General features: G+C 45.4%; 1 protein-coding gene across 1 annotated transcript; it reads right to left on the reverse strand.

Moving 5' to 3' along the window:
- Positions 1-1,197: 1,197 nt before the first annotated feature.
- On the reverse strand, positions 1,198-25,742 carry LOC144733209 (E3 ubiquitin-protein ligase TRIM11-like). Its single transcript, XM_078615003.1, has 6 exons — positions 24,837-25,742; positions 24,279-24,374; positions 16,248-16,481; positions 12,772-12,794; positions 12,284-12,387; positions 1,198-4,528 (listed from the first exon to the last, which is right to left on the reverse strand). Exons 1-6 carry the CDS (start codon positions 25,392-25,394, stop codon positions 3,978-3,980), a joined length of 1,566 nt encoding a protein of 521 aa, XP_078471129.1. The 5' UTR covers positions 25,395-25,742; the 3' UTR covers positions 1,198-3,977.
- Positions 25,743-26,526: the final 784 nt, after the last annotated feature.

Consider the following 26,526-nt stretch of genomic DNA (forward strand, 5'->3'; position numbering starts at 1 on the left):
ACTTTACCGAAAGATCCAAAGAGTATAGTACATATAGCTTGAATATGTTGGGTACATATCGAGTCATGCATATGATTTCTATCGTTCAGCTGATGTATATATTAACCTATTTCGATGACGTATGCGTATGTCATCGGTTTTTCGTGAGATTCCATTCTGATGACATTACGTGTACAAAGCACATCTCTCAAGATCGTCGAGGAACCAGAGGCAAGCGGGAAAGCATCAGTCAGGTGGTGATAAGCTGGCTTCACCAACGATTACCAAATCTATAATACATGTTTTCTTTGGGTTAGATCGCGTAAATATATAAATGTGTCAATAAACCTGCCACCACCCGACACAGCCAATTAGTAAGGTTTGTCACGTGAATAGAACATGCTAATTTGTTAATAGTACAGCACACCGGTGTGTTGAACAGCCAAGCCACAACATTTGCAATCTGAGTACGACGTTTCATCAGTAATTAGAACTAGCTTCATCATTAATATATTTACGTGTTCTAACCCCCCAAACATGTGTTATTGATGATATTGGTCGTGAAAGCCTCCGTGTTAAACTTATTACCAAATCTCTGCGCTCCTCTATATATATTAAGATGTCTTTAAATTTCGATTTAAAGCTTTCGTGACTGCAGGGATTCATCTTCTTGGTTCTTTCGGTAAAGTCACGTAGAATGGAAATAATAAAATAATAAAAATAAAACATAATAAAATAATATAATAAAATAATAATAAAAAACAATATAATAAAATATTATTTTATAATGTTTTATTTTTTATTATTTCCATTCTACGTGACTTTACCGAAAGAACCAAGAAGAAGATGTCTTTAGTCAATGAATGTTTGCGTGTGTGAATGTGGGAATAAATTGGAGGACCCGGAGAAAACCTGCCCCTGAAACGACGCTACACTCTATGCCATACAGAAGGGACAGACGATTTTCGTCCACACTTTGCTGTACGGGGTTCTCCTGGCAGAGCCAACCTGGGTACGGCACCTCCTCGGCTCCCTCGGGAAGTGGGCTTCACAACATTCGAGGGGTCCCACCAACCCTCGGCTCCACAGTGCGGGATTACAGGCAACGTGCATAGCCACCACTGATATTACGATGTCAAACTGCCACCGCCCAGCAACATAAAGACGAGGAAACTTCTCACCACATGAGCCCACACATCCCAGCACAGTAAACTGATGTTCAGATTTAATGTTTTTATTCATCACCACACACACATCGACCCTTGATCCACAATAAAATGTGATTCCAATTCACAGGTAACCCAGAACACAATCAAGTATATTTATATTTACGCGATTTAACCCAATAAACCTTTATTATTGATAATATTGGTCGCGAAAGCCTATGCGTTTAAGTCAATTTGTTTAACCAGGTGAGAATTGAAGAGACCAGGATGAGTCTCGACTGTAAGAGTGATTTCTGCTGCATTCGTTGCTTCTACTGCTGATGGTGATAATGCTGTTACTGCTGAAAATGCTTACATTATTTTTGATGCTGTTAGTACTACTCCCGATGCTGACGATGATGATGCTAATGATGGAGCTACCGCTGCTGATGCTGTAGGTCCTGCTGCTGTTACTAATTCTGCTGCAGATGAGACTTCTGCTGATGCTGATGAAGATCGAGTCGAGTTGAATTTTAGTTTAACGAGGTGAGAACTCAGGAGATCGGGATGAGTCTCATTGACAAGAGTGACCTGGGTCACAAAAATGAAAAAAGCAAAACAAGTCAAACCGATGCTAGCAATGAAGCAAATAGAAATCTCACCCACAGCCCAGAACACAATGCGATTCGCGTTCACACAAGTACACAACTGGTACGATATAATCAATGCGTCTCAAATCATCTACGTGTTGCTAAACAGCCTGAGACTCGAGGTTGAATTCACACCGGATTGGTGTATCGCGTTAGGGAGGGGCGCTGTGGTGGCTAGGAGATGTTAACTCCCTCGCCTGGTATGCAGGAAGTCGTGAGTTGGATTCTCACCCTGACGGCTGCTGTATATTTGGAGTTTGCAGTGTCTCTCTCCCTGTAATAACAAAGTGTCTGCGTATTATTAATGCGTGTTGAGACAATATTAGTCGTGTTGTAGTGGAAGGTAGATATTCACTCTAGAGTCTAGATATATATCAGGCGCTTAATTACTTGAACCCACTTCAAAGTCAAAGGACAGTTCCCATTTTTGTCAGCAGAGGGAGGCATTATCCCATGAATCGAAGGTTGTGGCTGCAGGTAAAAGTCTGAGAGCAGATAATTAAAATATTAATAAAAACAAACTTTTATTATGAATAATATTGTTGGTGAAAGATCTCCTCCTCCTACTACTAGGTGTGGCTTCCCTCTGTCTATGCCCTGTGAAATAAACCTAGTTTGTGTGGGTGGAGGAGTCACTCAACCCCTGGTTATAACATAAATGTTTTAGCCCAGAGACGCTCGGCACACACCACGAGCAGTACCCACCCCCCCTAGTGATGCCATCCCATTCCCACCCCGGGTTTATCGCCCAACGAGCGAGTGACCACGAGGGGGATGGCGCGCGTCACCCCGCAGCGTCACGTGACGCGTGTTCCCAGCACGCCCGCGGTGGAGCTCCGCCCTCTCGGCGTTGAGCGCCACGCGGCGCGAGGGACGATGACGTCAGAGAGAACCTTGGCTCCCCCTGCCCTCCCCCACCAGTGCGCTAACCACTGCACCACCGCTCCACCCCACACTACGCACATGGCTCTATACACTAAAGACAAAGATCCCCCATGTAGCCTTAACAGACTGTTGGGGCAAGTGCTGTTCGTAGCGAGTAGCAACTATGAAGGCCGGCACTGTAACACACGAGGGAGTGGGTAGGCAGCACCACGCCCAGGAATACACAAAGACAAAGACACGCACGGACACAGTAACAAAGACACAACCACAATAACAAAAACACACAAAGACATGCACAGACAGTAACAAAGACACAAACACAATAAAAAAAGACACAAAGACACGCACAGACACAGTAACAAAGACACAAACACAATAACAAGACACACAAAGACACGCACAGACATAGTAACAAAGACACAAACACAATAACAAAGACACACGCAAAGACACGCACAGACACAGTAACAAAGAAACACAAAGGCATACACACCAACCCACTTACTCGAAGACAAAGATACCCCGTATAGCTTTAAAATACTGTTGAGTTAAGTGCTGTTAGTGAGTTTCACCTATGAAGGCCAGCCTGGGAGAGACTCGCCTTTGTATCCCCAGGGGTAATGTTTACTCATCGCAGCAGGTAGTCATTTGAGGCTGAGTCGACCTAGGGGAGACCCAAGACCGATTCATATAATCGCTTTTAATGGTGTTGGTAAACCGGTCATGATCCTCCCCTAGGTCGACTCAGCCTCAAATGAGTTCCTGGTACGGTGTGTAAACATCACCACTGGGGAGACAAAGGCGGCCGGGCGTGGTGTTGGCCAACCACCCCCTAGTGTGCTGTGCCGGCCTTTATAGGGGCCGTCCATAAATGACGTCACGCGATTTTTGACCCCCCCCCACTTCGTCACACGGCGTTACAAAAAGTCAGAGCCCCCCCTCAAATATGACGTCACAAAGCTCTGCCCCCACCCCCCCAAGAAAATAAAACATGCCTCAGATAGCTTTAAACTATTGTCATTGTAGTGCATATTTAATGTGGCGCTGCACTCTGATGTTGTAGGAGAAAACATGTATTAAAAAGTCTATTTAACTAAGTAGAACGTGTATATTTATTTAAGTTGCGCATTTTGACGTGACGTCACATTTTTTAACCCCCCCCCCTAGGTGCGTGACGTCATTTATGGACGGCCCCATAGGTGCTCGCTGACAGCACTTGCCCCAACAGCCTGTGAAGGCTGCACGGGGGATCTGTGTCTTTGTGTGCGCGAGTCTGTGCGTTGTGCCCGTTTCTCTGCGCTGCTCACACTCCGTGCTCTCAGCACGCACGACTCAGATCCAGAATCCTCACTGAGTTACCATCATCACCCCACACACTCAGTGCGGGGTAGAGCGGTTGACTAAACGAGTGGTGGACGGAGTGCAGCAGCTCCATGGAGTCGGCGCGGTAGAACGACAGCAGCCCCGCCTCCCAGTGCAGGTGACACCCGACTCTCCGGGGAGGATCCCTCACCGGCACTGAGGTCCAGACACCACCATGACGCACTGAGCAGCTGTTGTTATTTTTATATAAAACCCAGGATGAGTCGTTCCTTCCCAGCTCGCACTCGCTACCACCCCCTTTCCGTGCGATCGTCCCGTACGCGACTCCAACCTCACAGAACCCCGCCGCACCCCCCACGTCCACCTCCCAGTAGTGCTGACCCGACGAGAAGCTCTCGGAGCACAGGGCTTGTGGCCAGACATCAAAGCGGTGCGGGTGATCGGGGCGACCCTGGGAGACAGCGGTCCGCGTCACCGTCCTGAGGTCCGAGGAAATCTGGAGGTAGTTGTAGGCCGAGTTTGTGTCGACAGTCGGTGAGCGTCCGTCTGCAGTAACGATAATCACAGTAGCCGTGTAACAACAGCACCACTATAACAACAGCACTCGTGCACTAACACGCACGTGCACTACAATAGAGCAATTCATAATGAGCATTGTTATACACCGTTGTAATGCGTAGCTATCGGTGTGATGACATGTAACGGGCACTTTGTTATTCCACTGCTGGATGAGGGCCTCCCTACACCGTGGGGGTCGCGGGGGATATTTGACCATACTTCACCACGCCGGTCACCGCGTGTTGGTGAAGGCAGGCGGCGCAGCTGGCGAGAGCACAGAAGTACAGTACAGCGGTGCGTGTGTCTGCCCCGTCATCTACATTTTTAAAAGTCGAGCTTCAGTTCAATATTCACTGTGTAATAGATGTAAAACATTTGATGATAGCATCACAATGTGAACTGCTCTATCTATTCTAATGCAAGGATGAGAACGTAACAGATATGAATTGCTTCCAACATGTATTTATTTAAACAAATTTATTGAAATAGAACGATCAAACATAGAGCAATTGTTAAGTTAAATAAATAAAGTAATATTAATAACAAATATATAAACAACTCCAATAAGAAAGTAATAGGACTTTTCAAATCGCAAAAAAATCGCAGCCTTTGCGATTTGCTAATCGCATTGTCTCAAATTGCGACTTCGATTTGAAATCGATTCATCGTTCAGCCCCACTGTGCGGAAGTGCCCGTGGGAGGCAGTGGATCACAGCAGCAGCGGCAACGTGGATATCAACACCGCCGCAGCGTCTCTGTGTGTGTACAACAAACACAAACATCTCCCGTGTGTCACCTTTCACAGACTGTAGGGGCAAGTGGTGTTGGTGAGCACCTGTGAAGGCCGGCACGGCACACGAGGTGGGTGTGATAGTATAGTGATGTACACTCGTGTGTGTGTGATAGTGTAGTGATGTACACTGTGTGTGTGTGATAGTGTAGTGATGTACTCTCGTGTGTGTGTGTGTGATAGTGTAGTGATGTACTCTCGTGTGTGTGTGATAGTGTAGTGATGTACACTGTGTGTGTGTGATAGTGTAGTGATGTACTCTCGTGTGTGTGTGTGTGATAGTGTAGTGATGTACACTCGTGTGTGTGATAGTGTAGTGATGTACACTCGTGTGTGTGTGTGATAGTGTAGTGATGTACACTCGTGTGTGTGTGTGTGATAGTGTAGTGATGTACACCGTGTGTGATAGTGTAGTGATGTACACTCGTGTGTGTGTGATAGTGTAGTGATGTACACTCGTGTGTGTGTGTGTGATAGTGTAGTGATGTACACTCGTGTGTGTGTGTGTGATAGTGTAGTGATGTACACTCGTGTGTGTGTGTGTGATAGTGTAGTGATGTACACTCGTGTGTGTGTGTGATAGTGTAGTGATGTACACTCGTGTGTGTGTGATAGTGTAGTGATGTACACTCGTGTGTGTGTGTGATAGTGTAGTGATGTACAATCGTGTGTGTGTGTGTGATAGTGTAGTGATGTACACTCGTGTGTGTGATAGTGTAGTGATGTACACTCGTGTGTGTGATAGTGTAGTGATGTACACTCGTGTGTGTGTGTGATAGTGTAGTGATGTACACTCGTGTGTGTGATAGTGTAGTGATGTACACTCGTGTGTGTGTGATGGTTTAGTGATGTACACTCGTGTGTGTGTGATAGTGTAGTGATGTACACTCGTGTGTGTGTGATAGTGTAGTGATGTACAATCGTGTGTGTGTGTGTGATAGTGTAGTGATGTACACTCGTGTGTGTGATAGTGTAGTGATGTACACTCGTGTGTGTGATAGTGTAGTGATGTACACTCGTGTGTGTGTGTGATAGTGTAGTGATGTACACTCGTGTGTGTGATAGTGTAGTGATGTACACTCGTGTGTGTGTGTGATAGTGTAGTGATGTACACTCGTGTGTGTGTGTGATAGTGTAGTGATGTACACTCGTGTGTGTGATAGTGTAGTGATGTACACTCGTGTGTGTGTGATGGTTTAGTGATGTACACTCGTGTGTGTGTGATAGTGTAGTGATGTACACTCGTGTGTGTGTGATAGTGTCGTGATGTACACTCGTGTGTGTGATAGTGTAGTGATGTACACTCGTGTGTGTGTGTGTGATAGTGTAGTGATGTACACTCGTGTGTGTGTGTGTGATAGTGTAGTGATGTACACTCGTGTGTGAGTGTGTGATAGTGTAGTGATGTACACTCGTGTGTGTGTGATAGTGTAGTGATGTACACTCGTGTGTGTGATAGTGTAGAGATGTACACTCGTGTGTGTGATAGTGTAGTGATGTACACTCGTGTGTGTGTGTGTGATAGTGTCGTGATGTACACTCGTGTGTGTGATAGTGTAGTGATGTACACTGTGTGTGTGTGTGATAGTGTAGTGATGTACACTCGTGTGTGTGTGTGATAGTGTAGTGATGTACACTCGTGTGTGTGTGTGTGATAGTGTAGTGATGTACACTCGTGTGTGTGTGTGATAGTGTAGTGATGTACACTGTGTGTGTGTGATAGTGTAGTGATGTACACTCGTGTGTGTGTGTGTGATAGTGTAGTGATGTACACTCGTGTGTGTGTGTGATGGTGTAGTGATGTACACTCGTGTGTGTGTGTGTGATAGTGTAGTGATGTACACTCGTGTGTGTGTGTGATAGTGTAGTGATGTACACTGTGTGTGTGATAGTGTAGTGATGTACACTCGTGTGTGCGTGTGATAGTGTAGTGATGTACACTCGTGTGTGTGATAGTGTAGTGATGTACACTCGTGTGTGTGTGTGGTAGTGTAGTGATGTACACTCGTGTGTATGTGTGTGATAGTGTAGTGATGTACACTCGTGTGTGTGTGATAGTGTAGTGATGTACACTCGTGTGTGTGTGTGATAGTGTAGTGATGTACACTCGTGTGTGTGTGTGTGATAGTGTAGTGATGTACACTCGTGTGTGTGTGTGATAGTGTAGTGATGTACACTTGTGTGTGTGATAGTGTAGTGATGTACACTCGTGTGTGTGTGATAGTGTAGTGATGTACACTCGTGTGTGTGTGTGATAGTGTAGTGATGTACACTGTGTGTGTGATAGTGTAGTGATGTACACTCGTGTGTGTGTGTGATAGTGTAGTGATGTACACTCGTGTGTGTGATAGTGTAGTGATGTACACTCGTGTGTGTGTGTAATAGTGTAGTGATGTACACTCGTGTGTGTGTGTGATAGTGTAGTGATGTACACTCGTGTGTGTGTGATAGTGTAGTGATGTACACTCGTGTGTGTGTGTGATAGTGTAGTGATGTACACTCGTGTGTGTGTGATAGTGTAGTGATGTACACTCGTGTGTGTGTGTGATAGTGTAGTGATGTACACTCGTGTGTGTGTGTGATAGTGTAGTGATGTACACTCGTGTGTGTGTGTGTGTGATAGTGTAGTGATGTACACTCGTGTGTGTGTGATAGTGTAGTGATGTACACTCGTGTGTGTGTGTGATAGTGTAGTGATGTACACTCGTGTGTGTGATAGTGTAGTGATGTACACTCGTGTGTGTGTGATAGTGTAGTGATGTACACTCGTGTGTGTGTGATAGTGTAGTGATGTACACTCGTGTGTGTGATAGTGTAGTGATGTACACTCGTGTGTGTGTGTGATAGTGTAGTGATGTACACTCGTGTGTGTGTGTGTGATAGTGTAGTGATGTACACTCGTGTGTGTGTGTGTGATAGTGTAGTGATGTACACTCGTGTGTGTGATGGTTTAGTGATGTACACTCGTGTGTGTGATGGTTTAGTGATGTACACTCGTGTGTGTGATGGTTTAGTGATGTACACTCGTGTGTGTGATGGTTTAGTGATGTACACTCGTGTGTGTGTGTGATAGTGTAGTGATGTACACTCGTGTGTGTGTGTGTCATAGTGTAGTGATGTACACTCGTGTGTGTGTGTGTGATAGTGTAGTGATGTACACTCGTGTGTGTGTGTGATAGTGTAGTGATGTACACTCGTGTGTGTGATAGTGTAGTGATGTACACTCGTGTGTGTGTGATAATGTAGTGATGTAAACTCGTGTGTGTGTGTGATAGTGTAGTGATGTACACTCGTGTGTGTGTGTGATAGTGTAGTGATGTACACTCGTGTGTGTGTGATAGTGTAGTGATGTACACTCGTGTGTGTGTGTGTGATAGTGTAGTGATGTACACTCGTGTGTGTGTGTGATAGTGTAGTGATGTACACTCGTGTGTGTGTGATAGTGTAGTGATGTACACTCGTGTGTGTGTGTGTGATAGTGTAGTGATGTACACTCGTGTGTGTGTGATAGTGTAGTGATGTACACTCGTGTGTGTGTGTGTGATAGTGTAGTGATGTACACTCGTGTGTGTGTGTGATAGTGTAGTGATGTACACTCGTGTGTGTGTGATAGTGTAGTGATGTACACTCGTGTGTGTGTGTGTGATAGTGTAGTGATGTACACTCGTGTGTGTGTGTGATAGTGTAGTGATGTACACTCGTGTGTGTGTGTGATAGTGTAGTGATGTACACTCGTGTGTGTGTGTGATAGTGTAGTGATGTACACTCGTGTGTGTGTGTGTGTGATAGTGTAGTGATGTACACTCGTGTGTGTGTGTGATAGTGTAGTGATGTACACTCGTGTGTGTTTGTGTGTGATAGTGTAGTGATGTACACTCGTGTGTGTGTGTGATAGTGTAGTGATGTACACTCGTGTGTGTGATAGTGTAGTGATGTACACTCGTGTGTGTGTGTGATAGTGTAGTGATGTACACTCGTGTGTGTGATAGTGTAGTGATGTACACTCGTGTGTGTGTGATAGTGTAGTGATGTACACTCGTGTGTGTGTGTGATAGTGTAGTGATGTACACTCGTGTGTGTGTGTGATAGTGTAGTGATGTACACTCGTGTGTGTGTGATAGTGTAGTGATGTACACTCGTGTGTGTGATAGTGTAGTGATGTACACTCGTGTGTGTGATAGTGTAGTGATGTACACTCGTGTGTGTGTGATAGTGTAGTGATGTACACTCGTGTGTGTTTGTGATAGTGTAGTGATGTACACTCGTGTGCGTGTGTGTGTGTGTTAGTGTAGTGATGTACACTCGTGTGTGTGATAGTGTAGTGATGTACACTCGTGTGTGTGTGTGTGATGGTGTAGTGATGTACACTCGTGTGTGTGATAGTGTAGTGATGTACACTCGTGTGTGTGTGTGATAGTGTAGTGATGTACACTCATGTGTGTGTGTGATAGTGTAGTGATGTACACTCGTGTGTGTGTGATAGTGTAGTGATGTACACTCGTGTGTGTGTGTGTGATAGTGTAGTGATGTACACTCGTGTGTGTGATAGTGTAGTGATGTACACTCGTGTGTGTGATAGTGTAGTGATGTACACTCGTGTGTGTGTGTGTGATGGTGTAGTGATGTACACTCGTGTGTGCATTTATTTGAATTTATGTATGCATTTTAGTAATACGTTAAGTCTAATTCTTATTTTATACAACCCCATTAATGTATATTATGCCATATTAAATATAATTTCTTATACTCTGGAACGGATTATTTTCTCTTCCTTTATTTCTTATAGGAAAAATTAGTTTGGTATACGTCATTTTTGGTATAAGTCCTACCTTCTGGAACGAATTAACGACGCATACCGAGGTACCACTGTAAACTGAAACTGGTGGACTTAAGGGTCCTGTATTTATACTACTTTTTTATTACTGGAAAGTTCTTGAATGTTCTAGAAGTTACTACAAGTTTCTACTCAGCACTGAATCTATCTGGAATTCCCATTGAAAATGTGTAAATTTCAAAATATCACTGTCCTGGTCACAAAAGCAAAGTTTGTGGTGAGTAATAACCATTTTGTGTACTTTTGAGGCATAAGCAATTATAAAATAACACTTACTACCCAGGGACAATTTTTATTTATTACACAGTGTAATGAATCTTAATAATATCAGCCACAGCCTGTTTGTGTCAAAGACTCAGTGCCGTTGATGCTGAGAACTTCAGACTTTAACACAGAACCCTAAGAATCCTAACTGTGTCTGAGTCTGTATCACGCTGCCTCAAGCACTAATAATGAATCCTAAGAATATCAGCCATAGTGTCTGTGTAAAACACTCACACGCAGAATAGCAACAGCATCCTCACTCAATTATACACACGTGTAGGGTTAATATAGCTCATGTAATACTCCTTTACACTCGTGTGTGTGCTGTATGTGAGCGTAGAGGTATTGCAATACATGGGCAATAGCAATGTATCTGTTTGCACAGTGATACATGTGGTCAGCCACAGCGATAGCCCAGTCTGGCTCTGTGAGCCTCAGGTATTAGCATTGAACCCCAATAATCCTTAAGATGCCTTAGTAGGGATATAGCAGCCTCAAGCACATTATGAATGAACAATGAGAATCCTTAGGTTGCCTTAGTCTGGATATGAGCCTACATCATTAACAATGAAATCCTGCGCATCACTACGGTGATGTAGTCTGGCTCGAGTCTGATGATGACATCCATTACAGAGAAGACTTATACTCGTAGGTTCATCTGCTACAATGGTTACTTTGGCCAACAGCATCCTTACGGATAATACACGCGTGTAATATCAATGGAGCTTATGTAATAGTGAAATACACTCGTGTGTGTGCTATATATTATTGTCTAATGAATACATTACAGTCGTAAAGTTGATGTTTGCACGTGCAGTGTAGTGATAGACAAGGTCGACCAAGATTATGCCTTAGTCTCGCTCTGTCAGCCTCAACCATTAACTGGGGAACCTAAGAATCCTAAAAATGCTTTAGTTTGACTGAGTATCAGGCTGTGGACATGAAGCCTAAACATCTTCAACGTGTCTTAGTCTGGATGTATGATCCTTGGGCATTACCAATCAACCCTAAGTTTATATAATCCATAATAGAGGTTTTTTGGGGTTAGATTGCGTAAATATATAAATGTGTCGTTAAAACCCGCCACCACCCGACACAGACAACTAGTAAGGGTTGTCACGTAAACAGAACGTGCCAATTCGTCACTAGTACAGCACGCCGGTGTGTTGGAGAGCCAAGCCACAACATTATTGAAATTTATATTGATGTAGTTATAAAATCTATTTCACCATATGAATTCTGCAGGCCGATTTTGTGTCCGCAGTGCTGATGCTTACAGAACGTACCCGGTACTCGTTTAAGCCAAGGGTTCATCTGGGAGAGGCTCAGAATTGGTTCTGAATCAACTCACCATTGATGATAGCCATGGCCGTGAGTCACGTGTAGGTGACCATGTTTGTAGCTCAGTGCTCAGAGCATCCCATCATCATTGCACATCCGTACTCACTCTCGCTCATCTACACATACGTATACAAACAGACGCAATTACAAGACCCCCCGTATAGCCCAAACAGGCTGTAGGGGCAAGAATTGTTAGCGAGTGACACTTCAAGGCCGGTATGGAACATGAGGGGGTGGGTGGCCAGCACCACGTAAGGCCGCCTTTGTCTCCCTAGTGGCAGTTTTTACACACTACACCAGGTATTCATTTGATGCCGAGTCGACCTAGGGGAGGCTCATGACCGGTTCAGAAAATTGTCACTGGTGTTGGCTGTGAACGGGAATCGAATTTGTGTTGCCAGGTTCATATTGTAGCACGTTAACCACTATGCCACCGCTCCGCAACATACACACAAGACACAATTAGACGCACAATAACACACACGCACAGGTGGTAAGAGTCCGTGGAACTCACACATGAATGCCAGCAGGTTGACCACAGCTCCGTGCAGGGCGCTGATCGTGGCGATGTCTTTTTTGCTGAGAGATGTGGGTGGATCTCCCTTCTGAGCGTCTCTCCTGTGAGACAAAAACCAGCAGTGACACACAGCATCATTACGCACAGCATAATCACACACAGCATCAGCATACACAGTATCATACTACACATAATCACATACAACATCATCACCCACCATCATCACACATACCATCATCACACATGGCATCATCACACATGGCATTATCACAGACGGCATCACAAACGGCAACATCGTGCACAGCATCACAGGACACAGCATCACACAACCCTCGTCTTACACAGCATCATGCCACACATCAGCACACAACATAACACAGCATCATCACACATCATCATCATCACACATACTCATCATTACTCAGCCCATGTTCCACACAAGGCATCACCCCGTGTGTTAATCTGTGCAAGTTCATAGTCCATACCGGTTTGTCTCTTTCAGGTGAACCTGCAGGAGTCAGACACAGGGGGCGTGAGTCAGTTCACCTCCAGCCACGTTAACCACATGGTGATTGGTAGACGCGATGAGGCTGCACTCAGACATTCGCGTGGCCTAGTGTTGTTGTCTGTAATCAAGACAAAGCCATGGATGCATTAGGACTCAATGATTCTCATCAGTAAGGTGTCGCCTCTAAAACTGTTGCCACTCGGTACCTGATGTCATGGCAAGAGGCGTCCGTGGCACTTGACATCGAGTTGCAGTGATTGTGAACCAACAATCAAAATAATGATCCACTGCGAGCGTGAATTACAACCAGAGCGTGGTGTTACCAGAGTCCATAATTTAGCAGGGTGAACATTTGTTGAGGCAAGCAATCTCGGGATTTGTTTCAACTTTCAAAGACTCATCAGCAGTGAATGCTGAAATATAACTGCTTCTGGCTTTCCTGATGTTAAAAACCCTTCCGTGTTCAGCATTACTAATGGTTGGTATACATTTGGTAAAATGAAAAATTTAAATGTAGTGTCAAGGCTTTTGTCCGGGATCTCTCGCAGACAGTTTGTGCATGAATTCAGGAACGAATCACTGTTGTGTTAATCAAAGTGTTGTGAACTAACGTTGCCTTGTGATTGTAAACGGGCGTAAAACAAAACAAAACGCGCTCTGAAGGGAAATACCAGAGTAGCAGAGTATAACAAAGACAGCTGGGCTGAGATTATTTGCTCGAGTTGAACTGACGCATCCTGTGATACAATTGTTTATATGTGCTCTGAAGGGGAATTCTAGAGTAACTCACGCCGCACATGAGATGTTAGAATTAAGATACACTCTTAAGTCTATTAACCACACTACGTAATAGAGATGGCACAGGATTCACAGCATTCTGAGTTTGACACACCAACGCATAACACTGATACAGAGTGGACCTCTGAGGAGGAGATGGAATCTATGGAAAAACAATATCGGGAATTTGTGTTAAAACGTACTGGACGGACTGCTAGCCAGCAGACGGAGCAGAGAGATATATGGGAGGGGTGCCATACAGAAGAGGTTAAAGCCCATAGAAGGAAACTACTTAAGGACGTGATGAAATGTGGCAAAGCCAAACGTGACGTAAAAATTGCAGAAATAGCGAGGGTAGACTCGTACCTCCTCGCACAGACAGACAGAGAAAGATTATGGAATGAGGAAAAATTTGAAAGGGAAAGACAAGAGAAACTGTCCTTAATGGAGCAGGTAGAGAGTCTGCACGCCCTCGTGAGAGAGAAAGAATCCGCACTAAATGCACCAGTGAAACACCCAGACGTTGATACACAGAACACATACGGGAGTAACAATTTACCACACTCCGAGCCACGTGGACGTAGCCCAGGGCCAGATCCCACAATGAGTATGGCTACTGTGCAAAGCAATTTTGATAAAGTAACACCCTCGCAAGTCGAGGAGAGAGAAGAGGAAATAATAATACAAACGGGAAAACATGAGGCCGACCACCCCAACGTTAGAGAGAGACAAATAATTAACCCTAAGTCATCAGGATACACTGTAATGATAGGGCGGAAAAGGGCGGAGCTGGTGCAAGACGGGAAACATGACATAAACAGCACACCAGGCAGACGCACGCTACGCAAGTATGACCGACATGATGCAGATGACAGAGACAGCTCACCAGAGAAACGCACCTCGCACAAACACGACCAACACGACACGGGTAACAGGAGCTCACCAGAGAGACGCACATCACACAAGCATGAGCCATGGGATAAGCAGAAATCACCGAGCCAAGTTGACCCACGTTACAGGTGCAAAAGGCACTACAAAAGTTATGTTAAGCAGAGCCACCGTGATGGTGACGGCTCATCTGACACTGACTCCTCTGACGATGACCAACACGACACGGATAACAGAGAGAGCTCACCAGAGGAACACACCTCACGCAAACATGACCGACATGATGCAGATGACAGACACAGCTCACCAGAGAGACGCACCTCACGTAAACATTATCAACACGACATGGGTAACAGAAAGAGCTCACCAGAGGGACGCATGACCCGTAAAAATCACCCACGCAAAACCACCCGCACCACAGATGACAGAGACAGGAATCCCGATAACCATGAAGCACGAGACAAACATAAATACAACACCTCACCTGGCAGGCACCACACACGTAGTAGGCAGCATGAAGGTCAAGGACAAAAACACTCACCACATAGACACCGCTCAAGGAGACCACGCACACCAACCCACAAGCACGAATCACAAGACCCACGTAAGGAAAACAAGAGACACAAGCGACGGGACAGATACGAATCCTCGGACAGAGGGAGATCACGACACAGACACGGGAAACATGACAACAGTGATAGTAGAGACAAGGGTAGCTCAAGTGAGCACTCCTCAGGAACCGACACCACTGATGACGATCAACACACTTTTAACAGTAAGACACTAAAACTAATGGACAAAGCACTCGTGAGAATTCCCTATTTCGATCCACATAACAAGAACAGGGACATACACACTCACATAGCTACCGTAGAACAGGAGGCTAAGATCCGGGGTCTGGGTAAATCAGCAGAAAAGGCATGTTTATTATCAAGGAGCCTACATGAACCCGCCAGACCATGGGTAGCCTCCCTGCCAAATAGGGTGAAGAGTGACTTTAAACAATTGAGCCGAGCAGTAGTTAAGAGATTTGGGGAATACTCCACACTATCCGAAGGATTGAACGCGGCAAAGTTGATGACCCAGCGTGTAGACGAAGACCCACGAGATTATCTCTTACGCCTTAAGAAAGCATATTACGCAGGGGACGGGGACAATGCCCAGGGAGATAAGACAGTCTTAAAAGTGATGTTCTTTCAATCATTGAGACCTGAAATAGTGAGAATAGTAGGAATGATGTTGGACCCCGAGACTGCCTCCCTACGCCAGATTGAAAGCAAGGCCCACACGGCCTGGGTGAACGGACGGAAAACCACTAGCATAGCCAAAACCCACATCGTCACCAGAGATAAAGAATGCCTCGATCTGGAGGGAAGCGAATCTCCAAGGAATAATATTAGCGCCACACGGGGTGGACATGAATTCCCCCAGGAGAGGGCGCCTAACCCAATAGAATCAACAATCTGATGTACATTACAGGATGATGCGGTTACGATTTGTAATGCCAATGTCTGCATATATTACCAACCAATTAACTCGAGGAATTTGTGTGTTAATAGTTTTTTTTTTATTTGGAAATTCAGCGCTAGTTTATATTTGTATTACAATATACAAATCCAAGTTGGTGAACTTCACTCTACATTTACTTTCAGAACCCATGGGCTATATGCTGTCTTGACAATGGAAGTGGCGTTATCCTGTGTTTTGTGTTGCAACACATCTGCCAAGTTTACCAACGTAATGAACACGCGAACTGGGGCACTTGCCCTGGCTCCGTGAGCGCTCTACCTGCAGGAACGTGAGTGAGTCCCTCTCCTCCTGCAGAGTGCGCAGGCGCGTGGCTGCTGCCTGGAGCTCGCTGATCTTGCGCTCGTAATGAGCGATGTTCTCCTCGATCCGGGACAGCAGCTCGCGCCCCTTCACGTCCACGCGATCCAGAGCTGCCCTCTCGTCCTCATCCAGCGTCACCCTCATACGGGTGAACTCGCCTGAGATGCGAGCCTTGGTCTGGACCATGGAATCCTGCAAGGGGCATGCAGTGGATTATATAAATTAATATTCCATGCTGTTAAGACAAAAGCCAAATTGTTTTCCGGTTACTCCAAACCTATTTTTCCCTGCCTTCACGTTATGTCTTTAGACTCACATCCCATTGAACAGGTCGATAACTTTAGGTATTTAGGTGCTATCTTGCCCTTCAATTTGATCATATCGTTTAATAAACAAAATCTTCTATATAAATAAACACATTGTCTCACCTCGGCTCCATCTTCATATAGTCCAAGCCGCCATCCTCCCCATCTTTGACTCCTGTGAAATCATCGACTGCCTCGCCTCTTGTTCCATTATACCACCTGGCCGCCCACTTTGACCTTGATGCCTCCATATCAACACATTATTGCAACCTCTGTATCACCTCCAATTTATCTCCCCTGGATATGTTTAGAGACCACCACAGGGCTGTCTTCATCCTAATATTCCTTTAAAACAAATCCGCCAAGTATGTAAGCACCTCCTAACTCTGCAAATTCCCAGTCGCAACCTCAACAAGTACCTCCCTGTTCTCTCTAAAATTACCAGAAATTAAAACTAGGTTTTGCGACGCGTCCTTCCACGCTGCTGTTACTACCCTACGTTACTGGCGTGTCCTTGCCTCAGCCTAGGCTGGGCTCCCTCCCCAGCCTCCAACACGATTAGAGGGCTGCGTAATGATTGAGATATGAACCAGTGCTGGACTCTACCTTCACAAACCTGCACTGACCCACGCAACTAAGTATGGCCAACTAGCCTCAATGATCAACACGATGTTGTGGAACCTTCGTCCAGAAGTGTATTGTTGAGGATCTGTAAATTATTTACCAAAACAGATAGGCACATGTTCTTGGTCCTTTCGGTAAAGATAAGCACATGATTCACCTTCTGCATAGATTCATCATTAAAAGTATTTTGTACACAATCTATTTGCCCCATGGCCTTTTGGGACTGAATTATTTTATCAGTACTGGCAGACCTCGCTAAATGCTCAGTATGCTTCCTGAAGTGAGTGCTTATCGAATAAGCGCAAAAATGGGCCATTATACTGTTGTATATATCAGGATGTGTTCCCGTCAGCGTTATTGCTTTCGGATGACCAATATATGAGGGCTTCATTGGAGTATAGGTAAAAGCACCAAAAATACAGATGGTAAACATTTAATGAATAAAAAATAATTATAATAACCATATTAAGTATGACATGCTGTGCATAATACTGTACTCCTGCTACCATGGCAGCAGTGGGAGACGAGGGTGGAGCAGCTGCTGCACTCCCAGTCTGGGGTCATTCTCAGAGAAGAGCTCCAGGACCTCTGTGAACTTAGCAGTGCCCTCAGTCTACATTTCTGTGACGAGGTATCTTTTAGATGGAGCCTGGAACTCTATCCTGGTCGAGTGAGTTCTCACCTCGCTAACATAAAAAAATGGATTGTTTTAATTTTTTTTTTATAAAAATCGTGATAATAGAATCTTGGGGGGTGGGGTCTGGTTGGCTCAGCGTGCGTCACTCTCATTGGCTGAGCGAATGATTAGGGGTGGGTACGTTTCCTAAGCCAGCACTGCTGCGTGTTCCCACTCGTAAGGGCTTTATACGAGACTAGCTGTACCTGGTGAAACATTCACTGATCTAGCAGATCTTAATTAAACATTAACGCATTTTTGTTACTCATATTTTTCAACAAAGATTGATATAAATACACAATTTCCATATTCTGGGTTTTTTTCCGACACTAGATTAAGTGAATCACACGATATGACTCTTGATCGAGCTAGATATAATTGTATACTCTTTGGTTTTTTCGGTAAAGTCACGTAGGTAAAAAATAAAATAAAAATAAATTAAATCACGACGTTTCGGAGGCAACACAAGCTTCCGTCTTCAGGTGGCAACGTCACAGCAAAATTACTGTATCACTTCACTTGATACAGTAATTTTGCTGTGACGGTGCCACCTGAAGACGGAAGCTTGTGTTGCCTCTGAAACGTCGTGATTTAATTTATTTTTATTTAATTTTTTACCTACGTGACTTTACCGAAAAAAACCAAAGAGTATGGACCCTTTCAGTCACGAAAACTTCAAATCTAGAAAAGATATAATTGTCCTTGACTAAAAACAGACTTAGGTAAGTTAATGCATTTTTCATCAAACGTTTGACATTGTGACTTATTGATTGTAAATAGAAAAAGCCAATCGTATGGGGAATTGTTAGCGTATGAAACTGAATGTTAAATTAATATCTAATAGAATAAGTACCCTGTCGGAGGTTGCTCCATCGATAATTTTTGCTTCGATTATGCAAGTTTGTATTTGAGTAAAAGTAAGTCTTGTACCATTAAGTAGTCCTCACAATGACATTAGGTTTTTAAGGAGCATGATAACGGCTCCTACTTTAAGTTTCAGTTCATGAGAAGGCATTCCGGTTGGAGTAAGACTTTAACAATTCTTCCGGGATTGCAAGTTGATCAGCAGTATCATCACTCACAATAGTATCCACGCACTAGAAAAGCACTCAGCTCCATTGTTGAGATAAAAAAAAGTCTGCATTTGTAACATTCAGTATTGCGCTTCATTTAAGCTGTTCAGGAGTAATCGTAGAAAAGTAAATGTCACTATAGTTGCGCAAATGTATCTTGATTTTCTGGATAGCAGTGTGAGTGTAATGTTGCTGTATCGTCTGTTTCTCCATCAAAAACGTCCAGGAGCTATTCCACAAGTTCAGTTTAACTTTCCAGAGCTCGCAAATTCTGTTTCAGCTTCAGCACCTGTAATTCTCCCCAGAAACGATGCTTCTTTATACAAGAGGCCTTGAACCACGTAAAGTAACCAGTAGGACTTGCCTCCAAATTGTTTACATTTAACTGTTCGATAACCCAATAAGCTATCAACAGCCTGGCATACGTGTGTGCTTCATCCCAGACAATTAGTTTCGATTGAACTATATTTGTGGCTTCGTGTTTGGCTTTATATTGCAAGTCAATGTTGCAGTTATTTTCAACAGGATTTTAGAGACTGAATGAGCAGATCAGCTTCCAGCTAATAGTTTTGCTGGTATTCCTGTTGACGTAACTGGTGTTGCTATATCCCCTTTACCTCTAATAGTAGAGTGACATAGTGCTGACTCTTGTACAGCAGCTGCAACTGTAGGTGGGCCATTAGCACACACGCCGTTGAGCATATATGCGTGTGTGCCGGTAGGGTGGAGGAACTGGGGCAAGGGTCACGGTAGACCTCGTGGGGAAGCCCCTAGAACCCTCTGGTGGGTTCGATAAGGGAGGCGTGGCAAGGGCGGAGCCAAGCCGCGCTGATGGGAATATAAGCAGCAGAGAGCGAGAGCTCCAGGCTGCAGGTTCTGGGAGTGGACTCGTCTCTTCGTCGTCGCTACCCGCCTTCACCTTGGCATTGCGCGGCCGGACAGTAGTTTGCTGTCTCGATCGACGCCATCGGTGCAATGCGGCAGGGTCGTGTCTGGGCTGGGTCGTGCGGCAGCATGGTCGTGAGAGAGGGAGCCAGAGTTGGTGGCGTGAACACAACACCAATATAAGGGGAGGACGGTGCCTCCTGCGACTACCCCGTCTCTGACTGAGTGTGTGCGACGCACGCCACCCGCACACACACACAAGCCTCCAACAAGAAGGAAGAAGAGACCTATGACACTACACTTCGAAAGAGTGATAGATGCCATTCAGGACAATAGCACGGGTAATATATATATATATGCAAGGAGACAGAATAAAGATTCGTGGATGACATAGATCTAATGGGAAATAAGACTCATAGTCCTGCAGCAAAGTGTTCATATGCTCAATAAGTTAGGAAAGGATGCAAGACTGAGGATTAACGTGGAAAAGAAAAGGCAAAGACAATGGTGTTCAGAAGGGATACATTGAGAAAGAAGCAATAATACAAAGCAGCAATATTGTGAATATAAAGGAACTTGTATTCCTCGGGACATCTATTGACATGGGACAATGACTACACTAAAGATGCAATGAGAGCGAGAATCGCAAAGGCAAAATGATTAATGGCAGGATTTAATAACATCTGGAGAAGCAAGCAAATCAGCTACAAGAACAAACTGAACATCATGAGAACATGTGTGTTCAGTACAGCTTTGTATGCTTGCGAGACTTGGACATTAACAAATACTGACAGACATAAGATATTGGTACTCGAAATGTATTGCTATAGAAGGATACTGCATCTAAGCTGAACCCAAAGAGTGACCAACGTAGAAGTAAGAAAATATGGCACACAGAAGACCTGATAATGCAGCAACGATAAGGAAACTGGCACTACACATATATAGTATGGAAAACAACAGGCAAATGAAAACTATGTTGTTTTTCAGAAATATGGAAGGAACCGGAAAGAGAGTTAGACCTCACAGAGAATGGATTGACATTAAAGATTGGTACCAGGAAGATGTGGCACTACTACAGCATATTGAAAATATAGAGAGAGGAAAGTGGAAACCAATGACGACATTGGCAGTAGACGCCTACTACGGGCTATCTGCCCATGGATCGTCATGATGATGTTCACCAGGTAGGGCAGTGGTGGTGTGGTGGTCATCAAACTGTGTGGTGAGTCATTTATGAATGGGTGCTGGGCTGTCTTCACCAACCCACATTGACCAGCATGGAAATGTATTGTTAAGCAATCTGCTAGCATGAAGGTTGTGGCAAGGCCTCAATGTTACACTGGTTTAACAAAGGGTATAATTTATCCATAAGAGTTATTTTTAATACATATGTAGTGGTGATACGCGCTGGGGTAGGGATCGGGTGCCAGCGCGTAGTGATTGGCTGTGTGTGTGGTGACGCGCGCTGACGGTGAAGGATCAGGGGTCAGCGCGGGGTCGTGGGTTATGTGGTGCTGATTGGCTGTGTGCCGGTGACGCGCGTGAGAGGGAGTGATCGGGTGGCAGCGCGGCGTGATTGGTTGGGTAGTGGAAACACGCGCTGGGGGAAAATGGATCGTAGAAATAGCGCGTCGTGATTGGTTAACTAAGGAGCGATGCTCACGTCGAGGTCCGCATCCGCTCCGTCTCCCGTGAGCAGGGACTATATAAGGTGATGCACACAGGCACACGGGGAGAGTGTAACCAGCGAAGACTGAAGACGGAGAGGAAGAGATAGGGCCCTGTGGTACCCAGTCCCGCTGTCCTGTAGGGACCGGGACTCTGTGTAACCCAGAGGCGGAGTGTAGGGTGAGCATGCAGTGTGAGCATGCAGTAGTGTAGCCAGAGGCATAGGGTCTACACGAGACGAGTGATGCGCGTGTAGCCAGAGGCATAGAGTCTACACGAGCTAAGTGAAGTGTGTAGCCAGAGGCATAGAGTCTACACGAGCTAAGTGAAGTGTGTAGCCAGAGGCATAGAGTCTACACGAGCTAAGTGAAGTGTGCAGTCAGAGGAATAGAGGTCACACGTTGTATCGTTGTATCGTGGCAGTAGTCAGAAGAATAGAGACCACACGTTGTATCGTGACAAGTCAAGATTTAATAAAAAGTGTGTTACCCGTCAAGGAGTTTCCTGCCGTCATTTCCAATACTTCACATGTGTAGTGTAATAGTGCCGGCTGGTGGACAGCGGCGGAAACTGTGGTGGACAAACAGGACACACGCCGATGAGGGTGTGCACGGTGTGTTGGCAGAGAGGAGGAACTCGGGCAAGGGTCATGGAGGACCCCATCTGGACGCCCCTGGAACCTGCTAGCAGGTTTGAGAAGGGATGTGCGGTCAGGGCGGAGCCAGGCCGCTCTGGGAGCATAAAAGGAGCCGAGAGTGGGGTCTCGGGGCTGCCGGTTCTGGGAGTGGACTTGTCTCGTTGTTGCTGTCAATTCGTTGCTGTCATCACTGCCGTCTTCACTAGATATTGCGCTGCTTAAAGTTGTTGGCTCAGTCGGCATGGTCAGTGTTTGACCGTTAGTGTTGTGTACAGGCTAGGCTAAGCAAATGTGGAGAGTGTGTGGACAAAACTGTGGAAGTTGATAAACAAAAGGTGCCTCCTACGAACCTTGTCTCCGAATCATTGAAACTACAAATGGAGAATGTACATACATGATATATATCTTGTGTGTTGATTAACGGTGAATAACCCAACCAATAGTAGATATCAATTGTAATTTATATAAATACACGAACCCCTCCCCATCCCCTGGTCTCCGAACCTGATTGGCTCACAAGTGATGACATCGCATTTATTTCTTTATTTAAGAACAATTCTGGCTGTGGCCTGATGAAGCTGGTTGCAATTACCAGTGAAATGTTATACTCAAATTGTACATGTTGTGGGTTTCTTCTCCAACACACCGGTTTGCTGAACTAGTAATATCTAATTGGCATGTTTTGTTTATGTGACAAACCTTACCAATTGGCTGTGTTGGGTGGTGGTGGGTTTAATGACACATTCATATTGTCACGATCTAACTCCAAAAAAAACTCTAATTTGGATAATAATAGTCGCAAAAGCCTAAGTGTTAACCTGGTGTAAATTATTTTTACCATCACAAGGTGACTTGATGGAGGATATAAATCAATCTTTAGCAGGCCGGGGTGTAGCAATGCTCATGACACATTGCCAGGCAACTCTGTCCTGGGTTACACACCATGCTGAGTGCAGGCCGCCTAGATTACGATGCCTGAGATCGGCCTCAATCGTGCGCGTTCAGGTCAGCCTCGGCCTGCCCCTGGGCCACCTCCAATCCTGAGTAAGGCCATCAATGATTGCACACAGTGCTCTGGTGGGATCATCCCATGCGTCAGCCCTGCAATGTGTCCACAGAGCCAGATCCTCCTGGCTGTGACTGCTTCAGACAGCAACTGGCATGCTGTTCATCGATGGACTCCGGTATTTGAGATACATTCGCAGAGTGAATGTGAAGTCTCCGTCGCAAGCAACACTGGTCAAAGGCGTCCAGTTCTCTATATGAGGATACGCCCTATTCTAGGTCATATATTTAGTTAGAATGTAAATCCATGCAGTTGATAACAAATAGGCTCAAACCCATTCCTTGCAGAAATGTTAAAAGTATACGCAATTGCATCATTATCGGATGCCTTATACCAGGAGTGGGGAACATGTTTTCTGCCAAGGGCCATTGGACATTTATAACATCATTCGCCGGCCATGCAAAAGTATCAACTTAAAGATGATCCCGTTATATTTGGTCAAAACATTTAATTAACTCACCCCTAATGTGATGGCTGGAACTGCCAAATAATTTCGCGAGTTTTATGCGGCCCGCAGGCCGGACGTTCCCCACCCCTGCCTTATATGCACAACACCAAGATTCAGTCATTAATACATCACAATGAATGCAAACTGAAATGCAAGTAAAACAAGTTTTAACATTCCATTACGTATGAATTGTCTATTGTATACTTGGGTGTGTGATGAAACAGTTTTCCCTGCGTTCCCTGTCATATATCAAGTCAACTCTTGTGTTCTAGAATTAAAGAGCTAAGATTTTCTATGAAATTTTATCACAATCTTTACTTCTTTTAAGTGTTAGTTTTTAATCCAATGCACTTTTATATTATCAAACCCATAGAAAGTAATTCAATTCATCCCATATACAGCTTTGCAGTGGTACTAAAAATTAACTTGTTTGTTATAAACGTTGCATTTTAAAATCCACATTCAAGCAGCAATATAAATAATGTATTGCTATTTCCAATGATACTGAAGGCTCACTTGAATCTACGGAGTTGTCCTCATAGAGAGAGTCACAGACTTTACGCAGGGTGGAGGCCACGAGATTACCAGAGCCCACAGGTCGTACCTGCACGTCTTTGCGAGTGGCCTTCATCTGTCCCACAGATGCCTCCGCTTTCTTCCTCTTCTCATCCACCGCTCGCGTCTCTTCTCCGACTCTACTCTGTAAAAGACGAAGTCACCAGAGGAGACTCCACTCCTTGAGCGGCTCCCTCTCAGCCCCACTCCACACAGAGCCCTCCACAGTGACAGCTCTATAATTGCCCACCAGAAGAGTGCCACGGAAGTCAGCCTGGACTGACTTAACAGTATGTAAGCAAGAAGGCACAATGCAGAGAGAATAATAACTTCATGTTTTCTTTAATGCGATGTGGAAGTTGCGAATTTGTCAGCTCGTGTCCAGGTGTTGTAGAGGCCACAGCAGGGACAGGGACATGATCGTTCAACACAATGTCTCTTCACGAGCAACGCCCAAACACGGCCTTCCTCCAGCACGGCTCACTCAAAAAGCCTCGACCAACCCTCCTCCTCCTGCACTCAAACTCCTGTCCCTTCCTTTCCCTGCCAAAACCGAATGGCTACCTTGAACTGAAGCGATCCCATTCTCACACCGTGAGGTACTCACCTTCCGTGTCTCATGCTCATCCTCCAGTGTGACGGCATCATGCCCTCTATGTTCTCCGATAATGGTACAGGTCATGCACACCAGGCTCGCGTCCTGCTTGCAGTAGAATTTGAGCTCCTCTTTGTGCTTCTTGCATCTTCTTTCCTCCAAGCTGACAATGGGAGCCACCAGGACGTGGTCCATCAACTTGGGGTTTTTCAGATGAGGTTTCAGGTGGGACTCACAGAAGGAAGTCTCACACCTGATGCAGGTCTTCACTGCAGGAGTCTCCCCATCATCACAGGTGTCACAGAAGACAACTCCGGCCATCCTCTTTCCAACTCCGAGCTGGTCCACCAGGTTGGCGAGCGCCACGTTCCTCTTCATCTGGGGCCGCTCAGGGAAGGCCGCTCGGCACTGCGGGCAGCTGAAGCTGCTCGCTCTCTCCCAGGCACCGTCCAGACACCGGAGGCAGAACGAGTGTCCGCAGCTCAGCGTAGAGGGGCAGTCAAATGTACCCAGGCAGATGGGGCAGCTCAGCTCACTGTCGACACAATCACTGGGAGACGCGCTCGCCATGGCCCATGGCTTCACTCGGACTCAGTCGCTCGCCGCGGCACACGGAGGAGCGATCGCAGAAGCAGCAGCTCACACAGCGGAGACGAACAAGGATATGAACTGACTTCACCTGCAGTTAAGTTATAAATACCTCGAGACACGCCCTGGAATGTTCCACACGGCGGCTGGGCTCACCTGTGTTGACGTGGCGGTACAGTCACGCACTGTGTAATAGCTAAAACTGATTTTTGTGTTTAGTTTGTTGTCCTTACCCTGCACTTCGAATTAGCACTGTTGGCTACGTGCAGTGTGGAAGAAGTTAAACATACATAGCTTTGACCGGTTTCAAGTGATATATTTGTAAAAAAAAAACCCAGCAGCAGCAGCAGCAGCTAGGGACACAGCGATAATGGTTTGTCCCACAGGCTGATTGACCGGCTAGGTCAGGCTGTGTGCATTGCACGCAGTGGAACCGCACCTTGTACAAACATTCTGATGGTAAAGGTTAACTTGTTTTTTTTCCCATCTGTGTCTTTATTCATTATTTTTTCTTGCAAGGCCTGTTTGTTTAAGCTTCACAGTCTGTAATCGTCTTCCATCTGTATCAACTAATATTTAACTACTGGCTTCATGCATCCTCTGTTCATCTGTCAATAATTGTTTCGTTTTTTTATTCTTACTACACCGTATTATGCTAAGTGGACGGTGGTTGTATGTATGTTGAACTTCTTTTACACCATACTTAATCAACCGTGCTAATCGAAGGTGTGTGGGTGAGTGTGTAGGTGGGTGAGTGGTTGGGTGAGTTGGTGAGTGGGTGTGTGGGTGAGTGAGTGTGTGAGTATGTATGTTATACTTATTTCGCAGCGTACGTAGCCATTCGTACTAATCTAAGGTGCGAGTGAGTGGGTGGTGGAGTTTGAGTGAGTAAGTGGGGGGGGGGTTATTTGGTGAGAGGGGAGACAGATGAGCAGGAGGATGGCGTGAAGGGTGGGCGAGCAGGCGGTGAGGGAGGGCTGGAGGAAGGGTGGCTGGGAGGGGCGTGCGGTTGAGTGGTTGGGTCACTGGGTGGGTGGCCTCACGCATTACAACAGCGAACAGCCCCTGGCTAAACAAACATCGTGGTTCATTTAAGCTCATTATCTGAATGATT

This window comes from Lampetra planeri, chromosome 45 (genome assembly GCF_965212315.1).
Source record: "Lampetra planeri chromosome 45, kcLamPlan1.2.h2, whole genome shotgun sequence".
Classification (NCBI taxonomy): Eukaryota; Metazoa; Chordata; class Hyperoartia; order Petromyzontiformes; family Petromyzontidae; genus Lampetra; species Lampetra planeri.